This window comes from Carassius carassius, chromosome 47 (assembly GCF_963082965.1).
Source record: "Carassius carassius chromosome 47, fCarCar2.1, whole genome shotgun sequence".
NCBI classification, from domain to species: domain Eukaryota; kingdom Metazoa; phylum Chordata; class Actinopteri; order Cypriniformes; family Cyprinidae; genus Carassius; species Carassius carassius.
The window spans coordinates 4,585,785-4,596,353 of NC_081801.1; the positions used below are offsets into that span (position 1 = coordinate 4,585,785).

Consider the following 10,569-nt stretch of genomic DNA (forward strand, 5'->3'; position numbering starts at 1 on the left):
GCAGCGGCCCTCCTCTCACCTGCAGCGCCTCAGCTAGAGACACATGCATGCTGCCTGTGGGGTCACAAACACAGCAATCATTATCACTGTACATACTACATTTACAAGTGCTTTTACAAGGGCAAAGTTTTTTAAACATATACACTGAAAAAAAAAGATTAATGAAGCTGTAAATAAAACAAAGATACTGAAGTCCTTACACCTACTGGAGTATGTATGCATGTATTTATATAGTTTTATGTTAATTTTAGTTTCATACTGACTTAAAGGGATACTTCAACCAAAGATTTTAATTGTGTCAATTTATTTACACTCAAGTCATCCCAAACCCATGTATCTATGCTTTATACACAACACATCATATGAAGCATATAAAGTCGTATCTCTTCACAAGCTCGGAATTAAACTGCTTGATTTATTTTGATTCATTTCACAATGCCTTTATGAACTTTTGGGATCTTCTAAGTTTTAGTTACCTGGACTTTGAAGGGACAGAAAGCTCTGAGGTTTCAACAAAAATAGTTTTTTGTGTTTCAAAGATGAACGAGGTCTAATGGGTTTGGAACATGGTCTGTTTAAAGAAACAGCAGCACATTTAACTTCTGTAATATGCCATATTTGTTCAGAAACAAATATGATTCATGTAGGGTAAGACTTGATTTTATCCATTAAGAATTTATTGGAATGTTTGAACAGATGTAGGATATGAATACAAAAATACTGGTATATGTATATGTATTATTTGGTGCCATTAGTACCGCAGAAATGATATACTTCACATTTAAGAACAGAAATGGACGTAGAAAAAGAATCAACAAGGTATCATTCATCCTCTCCCCTGAAGCATGTCACAATGTCATGCGGTTGACCTCAGGAGGCTAAATCATATGTTTGTCACAATGAGAGCTCTACAGAATGCCACACAACTTACTGGGAGTTAGGTGAGGAGAAACCTGCTTTCATTTTAAATACAATTCTGAAACGACAAACACTCCTAAAATCCTAAAATTTGTCCAGCTGATCCAAATGGTCCAACATTCGCCATAACGTCATAACAAAACAGGTGAACCCGTTCATGTCCCGTCAGGTCTAATTGTCAGGGTGGGGTCAGTTACACTCCTTGCAGTGAAATTGTTCTTTATTATGTCCATACCTCGACATTGCTGCCACAGCTGTAGTTACAAAGAACCGTAAACCCCTGGAAATCCCAGCATGCTGTGAGGCAAGAGAGACAGGGGAAGCTCAGGGTTTAAGGGATTAGTTTTGAGCGAGCATTACGTGGGGCTACCTAAATACTCATGTGTCACATTTCAATTGAACTGTAGAGTCAGACTTTTCAGTTAGCCCGTGGCACATTACAGGGGACTGTCATCAGGGCACATATATTCTATTTATTTTATTATTTATTACAAATAATTATATAATTTGTGTTTTTATTTTCTTATAAAATGTTATTTTTTTATAAATACTTTACATATTTTATTTATAATTATAAATGTGTGTGTGTGTGTGTGTGTGTGTGTGTGTGTATGAAATAAACAATCATATATCAATTACAAATTATTATATAAATTGATTTTATTTTAATATAAATAAAAAAATTTATATAAATATTTTAGATATTTTATTTATAAAATTATAAATATAGAATATATAATGTAATTTTAAATTTTATATATATATATACACATGCTGGAGATATACTTCTAATTACAGCAGTGCCTTTACTGACGAGATGCGCATGAAAATCGCAGTCGATTTTTTGCACAGCCCTAATTTTTAAAATAACTAAATCTCATCTTCAGAGACCAAAACCCATCAAGAACGCACTAAAAAAAAGATGCAACAATCAGCTTCCATCTAAGGTACTTAAGACCCCAGCAGCGAGAGCGGGGCATTCCACATAAGAAGCAGAAAGCGCCACAGATAAGCGCATATTTATGCAGGAATGCTAACTGGGGACGAAAGACTCTCTGAAAGAGGGATATGAGGGAAGTGGAAAAAATAAAGTGAGCTCCAGACCCCTCCCATACGCCTCATTAGTCCTTACTGTGGGGGGCTGTCATATGCAGATCGTTTCCCCCGGCTTTTGTTATTCCAATGCAGCCTGCGAGTGGAATGTTTGCCCCGTCTCTCAGGGTGCTGCGGAGCACTGGGTCATTCCCACCGGTACATTCAGCCACAGGGGAACAGGACAGGACAATTGTGAGAACATGGGCTATATTCAGTCCAGTAGAGCAAAGCCAAGGTCATGGGTTCGATTCCCATGGAATGCGTGAACTGATAAAATGCAACAAAAGGATAAAAGCTTGGATAAAAAGTTTCAGCCAAATGCATCAAATTTGGAACAGGAAACTTCCTAAGCTGTACTGAGTACTTTGCACAGTATGCAAATTTTCAGTTTGTATTGTATTCTCCTATGACGAGGAATACCTGAATTTGATTTCTCTTCAAAAGAAATATTCCTGGTTTAGTAGAGGTTAAGCTCAACTGACAACACTTGTGACATAAAATTAACCTCTACTTGTCTATTATTTTCTTAAAAATATAATTAATTATATATAATAATATAAAAATATAATAATTAAAAATCTACAATAAGAAACATTCAAATATACACTGTTTCACCAGTACAGTCTCAAGATATTCATGTGAACCAGTGTTGTTTTAATATAATTGAGATACTATTGCCATTTTTATTTAATTTTTCTGTTTTCACCTTGGTAAATGAGTTGTGAGTTTGTCATTTTATTAGTTTCTGCAAATATGTCTATAAAGTTTTTATAAATGTTTAAGTTTTAGTTTTAGTTATTTTATTACATAATGTTAAACTAAATTAAAATTAAATATGTAGCCTTAACGACTTGCTGAAATATATTCTAAATTTTTTTTAATTTACATTTTAATATATTTTATGTCAAGTTTATTTTACTTATTTTTTTAAAAGCTTTTTTTTTTTAAATATATATAAGCTTCACATTTTTTTTTTCACGTTAAGCTTCATGTTACGCAAAAATGTATCTCCCTCTAAATGCATCACCTGAACTTTGGATAACTTTTTTATTTTTTTTTTTGTGCTAATTAACATTGTCACTAATGCTGTCAAAATGTATTTTATACTGAACGCATAATATTCCTTTAATGTGTGAAAAATTTACCCAGAAGCCACATTAGCTGCAGTTTAACTCATTTAATATGATGACCAGTTGAATTCTCCTGAAGTGAAAACTCTGTCATCAGTTATTCACCTCCACTTGTTCCAAACCTGTATTCTTTCTTCTGTTGAACACCATTACCTTCTGTGGTACCATTAACCTTTACTACTATGGAAGTCAGCGGTGACCATCTACTGTTCGGATACCAAAATTTTTCAACAGAAGAAAGAAACTCAAACAGGTTTGGAACAAGTGGAGGGTGAGTAAATGATGACAGAATTTTCATTCAGGAAGTGAACTACCACTGCAATATAACTGTACTTATTGTGTGCCAAATTAGACACTTAGTCATGTGTGATCAAAATGTTACATACTGCATTCAGGATCCAGTATATACCATGAAGTATGCAGTACACTAGCGGTCCATTCCCACCATAACATATGTCAGGCCTTAACAACAATCCTGGGAGCTTTCACACCTGAGTTTTTGTAAAAAAAATTATTTTCCCATTCATTATGCATGATGACATTTATTCCTAAATATATTTTTTTTAAAAATGCTTCAGCCTGCAGGGGAATTTGGGTTATGCGGTATGTAATCACCTAAAGAAGAAATCTTGCACGTCTGGGAAAAAATGTTTCTAGAGAAGAATGAAAAGCCTGATTTTACAGTGCTCGACAAACTACACAAAAACACACAAACACGACTTCTGTAAAACTAAGTTTAATGAATTAAAGCTCCATAATCTTCGGCAAGAAGGAGGCGGGAACCGGCGGACAATCAAAATGAAACATTAATTACAAAATAAACACAAAACAGCGCACCAGCCCCTTCACGGACGACTGATGCGCACAAAATAATACCAAAACATAAAATAACGCCCAGGCCTGGTCCTCTCTCGTCCTTCACTGTCGTCGCTCCAGTTTTATATCCTTCCATCTCCTCTGTGGGACTCGAGACCGGTGGTGGGTCGCAGGTGTTGCTGATTTCCCAATCACTCCACCGGCCTCACTCGTGTTCCCACATCCCTCGGCCCCGCCCCACTCGTCACACTAAGCTTTCAAAATTCTAATTTATTTTAAATGTTTGTCTGATGTCCATTGATAACTTTAGTCAAGATTCTTAAAAAAAGTCACAATTTAAAATGTAGAAATGTTTTAGTGGTTCTTAATAATCATTATCATCATATTTTGCATATTAATTTACTTTGTGTTATTTTTTTATAATTAAGATACTACTTTCTATTACACTTTGAACTAGACTTTTTTTTTCATTTATTTTAGTTAATATTTTAGTAATTTTGTTGTTTTTGTCATTTTTATAGTATGTAATAGTAAGTAATATTTCAATAAATAAATTGTATTTATTTTTTTTATTGTTGTTATTTTTAAATTACGTTTTGGTTTCAGTTATTTTATTACATTGAACAAAATTACATGAAAATGAGAAATGATTTTCTTGGCAATTGTCTGAAATAAAATAACTATGTTTTTGTATATTTTAAGTTAACATTTAAGTAACAGAAATTTTCATTTTTATGTTTTCACTTAACTCAGTTTCTCATTAATTTCCATAAATGGTCTGGGACTCTAGGTGTATCTTTAAAAATATGGAGATCCAGGATTTTGTCTGGACAGAAGCAATGAGGTGAGACATGAAACTTAAAGCCCTTAAACCAGACAGTACTGAAAGAAGAGCTGCACTGGATAGTAGATTCGGGCCAAGTTATTCCCAGAGCGCAGGAAACACAAACATTGAGAGTGGTCAGGGTTTTCCTAGTTACAGTAAAGAGGATTTTAGAGAGATTAATCTTTGAAACGTGATATTTCACCACAGTCCATGTGAGGTCAAAACCCCTTCACCCAAAAGAAACGGTCCTGGTCTTGCACACCCAGCTAAAGACCAGAGCACTCAGAAACAGGGAGTTAATGAGATAGAAGAAGGGCACTTGTTTTTAAATCATCTTCCAGATGATACAGGCCCTCTGTTTTTCCCATAAATGCCTGAGACAGGAGGCATCATTTCAGTATTTTCCATTTTGGTATAGAATTTGGCAGAACGCAGATTCAAGATTAAAACTCTAAAAGCCGTCAAATAAAAACAGAAGCATGGGCTAACAGTTTCCAACGGAACAGCAAAGCCCGATAGAGAGGATGTTTCATTTTTCTCATAACATTAATCTGTGGTTGGACTCGGTTAAATCATCTGCAATTCTAAAAACAGCCCAATGCCAGTAAGCTGAGCCCAAAACCTTTCTTGGAGATGCTTTTGACAGGAGAAAAACTCCCAGAATACTTTGCTGAATCCTGTCACACTCACATACTGTACACTCTCTCTCTCTCAATCCGTTTAAAAAAAAAAAAACCTTTAAAGCCAGGAAATGAAATACTAATTATGTGCGCATTTATATATGTGTGCATTTGTACACACACACACACACACACACACACACACACACACATATAAACCAAGGACAATGCAATTAAACTAGATGGAATGTCATGTTAATGATTTTGAATATTGAAGCGCCTATGGATGTTCGACTTTAAGGGAAATTTTACAAGGTGTATACAATTAAAAGTTGATCATCACTGCTTTAAAAAGACAATAAACTTTTAAATTGTATTGCATAATCTCAGACAACATGCTACACTGTCTGCAGAAACACAGGCGACTGGAAGGACCAGATTACTGCACCATGATGAATCAGTGCATATTTTCTGCAGCGAAAACAAAACACACACTTTTACAAGGTACAGCTCCCTTTACCCTGGATGAGTCACTACTTGGCTGAAAGATTCACCCAGACCCTGATCTTCGTCTCTTTTCCTATTCCACCACTTGTGCAAGTTCATCATGACTGTTTGATTCTCAGTGAGGGTATCAGTTCTACCCTCATCCCTGGCCCTTACTACTTCATGTCCTCCCATTTCTAGTAATAACAAGGTTTCTATGGGGACCAGAATTACGCCAAATGGCTCCTCCTTTTCTCTTATTCTTTCCTTCATGAGCTTCACCAGTCTTTTACAACCAATTAGACTCAAACTGTTCATTTTATGCAAGCAGTAAAACAATGTAGTTAAAAATAAAGAACAGTATACTGCAATATAAGTCACATTTTTTATCATCTGAAACATGCATCACCTTTTATTCCAAAACCACTTACATAATGCAGGCATGTGAAATGTACAAAGCACATGCATTTGCACTGTGTCAAACGAGAGAGGGAAACAAGCCTAAGTTTATTAGTAGAGTGCATTTCCAACATAAACTTGGTGTTTATAATAAATGTTGTTTATAATGAATGTCACTATAAATGATGTTTCTTTAATACTTAGATTGTTCCATTCCTGTTCTGTTCTGAATGCTGTTAAATTTAAAGGATTTGTTGTAAAGTGAAAGAAACTAGAATACATGTTTATAGTGTTTGTAATGTTCGTCAACATTTTACTTGACACATTATTTTGGAATGTAATACTGAAATGTGACATACACTGAAGCGACTTATCTGTGTTTTCTTAAGCGTCTTATTGTCAGGTGTGACTTGTTTTCCATAAAATCTGGTAATAATTTTCATTTATATGCACCAATATAAACATAAATGATGAAATTTACCATCACTAGCAAAATCATTGCAAAAATACAGTAGGCTATCTACGTAATACTTCCACCCTTCCCAATCTATTTCAATGCCAAAACTCTTTCTACATACTGTACAGTGTTTGCTAGATCCTCCCTTTCATTCTGATTTAATGTCAGTTTTGCGATTCATTTTTTAATGGCACCATTTGCAATTCACACAGGGCGGTTCTGATCCCAGATCAGTGGGTGAGTGGCTTCTACAGCCTTTCTTCTTCTCCCAATGGTGTGATCATAATCAAACCTCTGAAGTAGAGTTCTGGAGAAGACCAGAGAGCTCTGGAATAAAACTGTCCACTCGCGGCTGTTTCTCAGGGTCAGATGCACTGATGTCCGCTATGTGTTGAGCCTAGGCCAAAGGTACTATACACTGTGCCCGGGACAACAGCCCAGTTTGACTTGAATATACTTGTAGAATGCATAATATACCAGCTTTCAATAAGTTTCCATCCCGGAAAAGCCCAAAATATGTGAGGCATTCAGGAGAAAAAAAAGCTACAAACCCAAAACAGGATGAATGTTTTTATTTTAAAGCTTACTTTGCAAGCCTTGTTTACCGCAACACAAGAAAAGAAAATTAACCCTAGCGACAACACAGGAACATCCTGGCAACCACCCACATCACCTTTGCATCATGTTAACACAAAAGTAAAAGTCTAGTTATGTGTGTCAAATCAAACACTAGAAAAAAGTTTGGAGTCTGTAGGATTTTTTTTTTTTTTTAAAGGAAGCCTCTTATGCTTACCAAAGCTACAATTATTTAATAAAAAAATAGAGTAAAAACAGTAATATTGTGAAATATAATTACAATTTAGAATAACTGTTTTCTATTTGAATAGATTTTAAAATATAATTTATTCTTGTGATGCAAAGCTGAATTTTTAGCATCATTACTCCAGTCTTAAATGTCACATGATCCTTCAGGAATCATTATAATATGCTGATTTGCTGCTCAAGAAACATTATTATTTCTTTGTGACTTTTTTCAGCATTATTTGATGATAAAACTTACAAAAGAACAGCATTTGTTTTCAATTGAAACCTTTTGTAACATCCTTGTGAATAAAAATGGTCATTCCTTTAAAAAGAAAAAAATACTACCCCAAACTTTTGAACAGTAGTATATTGTTCTAGAAAACATTTAAAGCTTTATTTCACAACAATCCATTTATTCCAAGACATCATTAAAAATATGCATCAGCGCTGACTCAGAACAGAAAACTAAATCTGTCTGCAGAACATGAAGATAAAAATGTTTTTAAAAGCATTTTCTCAGAATAAGCGTAAATCAGAGTGCAATAGATTACAAATGCACTTTGCAAAGTGGTGTTCAGAAAAACACCTCACATAAATGACTGTATTTAGCTGAACTAAAAACCTGAGCTGTTTAAAAGCGCAATGAACAGCGGTTCAGCAGAGATGGAATTTCCTCAGTGGAGACAGGCCAGAACAAAATAACACGCTGAAGGAGCAGAATTAGCGTCAAAGGTGTGAGGGTGGGGTCTGATCTAGGCGGCCATCAACACTGAGACTTCCGCTCGACTCGTTTCACAATCTAGCGAGAAAGGTCTACTTACAGCATTAGTGGAAAAACCAGTGAACACAAATCTGAGTTCCTGATTTAAATAACTCAAAACTATTGTTATTCTTTTTGTGCAACCAGACGCCAATCAAGATTGTTGTGACACTTTCTCAAAGTCACCCACAAAAGCTTACCGTCCAACCAAATGTTCGGAAATTAACACAAACATAATACAAGCCCACTGCGTCCTTTCTAGCCCATAAGTCACCTGTCAAATGCACCATCCAAATGGCTGTTGCATTACATAATAAGCACCATAATCCATCCGACAGGCTCATAGCACACCGAAATACATAGCAGCTGGATTCAGACAGCCAAAGGTGACCTCATCCACTGGACGCAGGTAAACCTCGTCTTTTCACCGTCGCCCTACTTTCACATCAATCCAATTTCGGTCCAACAAAGTGTTCAAAACTCAGGCTAAAACTGATGGACTGAACTGCCAGAGTTCAAATGTGTCTCAAAGTTGTACTACTAAGTCTGAACCATCTTCTGTCCTGCACAAATTTACTTTGAGATGTCTCTGTAGGCAAGATTACCAAGCCAGATTTGCACAAATCAGATGTAAGCAGAGGCCGAACTGCATGAACTGCAATGGAGTCTTGAAACAAAAGATCCTTTGAGCTCGGTGCAGAGGATAAAACAAACCTTCGGACCACCACACAAAAGAAAACAAGAACTCGTATTGGCCCCTATAACTATGGCTGGATGAACTGTCAGAAACAGTCCACTGTGCAAAGAAGCTTCTCTTTTACGGCTAATTCTGTGAACTGCAAACCACACAGTGCAATTTCATTAGAGCTGCTCATGTTCACACTGGAAAGAGACAGTTCCTCCAGCCAGTAGATCAGGAGTGGCATCTGGAGATATAAACACACTAAAAATGACAAGTTTCATCTCTCAAATGACAGCTTTGGCAAGCTGAAGTGGATCTGAGAATGAGAGGTTTCTCAAACTGATGATGTGCTCATTAGGATAAAATAAGCTGAGTATAACCTTCTAACCTTTACAAAAAGTCTGCAGTGATAATACTTTGGATCTGAATTCAGCTTTCCCACACTTTTTACTTGACTTTCAGGTGATTTGTGATTACCAGATTTTATTAAAAAAAACATATATATTTTATTGAGATTGGTATTTCTATGTCAGGTAATAATCCACTAAATAATTCAATGAAATACTAAAGAGCAGCACAAAACTAGGCCTGGACATCACAATATTAAAATTTCCATATTCACGTACCATGGTGTTTACATGTACAATAGTCATCAAATTAGTATTTTATAATGTGTTTTATTGCACTTTATTGTTAGTTAGGATCTTCTGTGTTAAGAACACATTCTTTTTTAACTTTTATACATTAAAATTCCCCTTTAAACATTGCCATATTAGGCATCAAAGATGACACTAGACCTGCAAACGTGATGATTTGGTGGTCAAGCTACAAAAAGAAGCCAAAAACCGCGACATGTCATCAATAATTCTACCAAATAAACACACAAAAGTCGTTCATTTCAATATTCCTGACTAAAAATATATGTTAAAAGGCACAAAGTGGACCGATGGCCTCCATCAGACTCAAGACACCTGCGGTTACTTCCAACACGCTCCACCAACACTACAACAATTTGACACATTTTGTATTTTCACCGCTCGCATTTTACATCCCTACCGCCTTTCTTGGAATTTTCTGTAGACTGTGATGACAAAAGTCAAATAAAGTCCGAATAAAGCTAGCATTTTTACTTGGTGTATCATGGCCATCGCAAAGCTACTTGCGCGGTTTATAGACCAGTATAAACGCTGGTAAAGCAGTAGCATCAACCTCAAGAAATCATTAAAGTAAAAACATAAACTCACCTCCTCAATAAGTGGCCTATAACTTCAAACTTCGCTCCAACTACCAGCGAGTGCGTAAACACGAGTCCAGCATCACATCCACCAGCAAAACTGAAATGGAAAACCGAACTGGCAACAGGTTTTACTTCATAAGAACTACTTCGACCGTGATGTCCATCATCTCCATTAAAAGAAAATGTAACCCGCACTCCTTGGATTATCCTTTAAGTATAATGCGTAAAACGGAGAGAACACGACTAAAAATAGGCAGCGCGGTTTCGGTTCCTTTGGGAAGCCGAGTCACCCTTCCAGCTCGAGAGGTTCAGGACTCTCTCTCTCTCTCTCTCTCTCTC

General features: G+C 36.0%; 1 protein-coding gene across 3 annotated transcripts in view; it reads right to left on the minus strand.

The window, feature by feature from the left end:
- Positions 1-10,569, minus strand: part of LOC132130912 (tyrosine-protein phosphatase non-receptor type 13-like) — a 70,267-nt gene extending 59,698 nt beyond the window's left edge. For all 3 annotated transcript variants that reach the window (XM_059542787.1, XM_059542786.1, XM_059542785.1), the window contains exons 1-2: positions 10,238-10,569; positions 1-54 (exon numbers count right to left, since the gene is read on the minus strand). The exon at positions 1-54 is cut by the window's left edge and continues 66 nt beyond it. In XM_059542787.1, coding sequence (XP_059398770.1) covers positions 1-49 — 49 coding nt within the window. In that variant the 5' untranslated portion in view covers positions 50-54; positions 10,238-10,569. The remainder of the gene's footprint in view (positions 55-10,237) is intronic.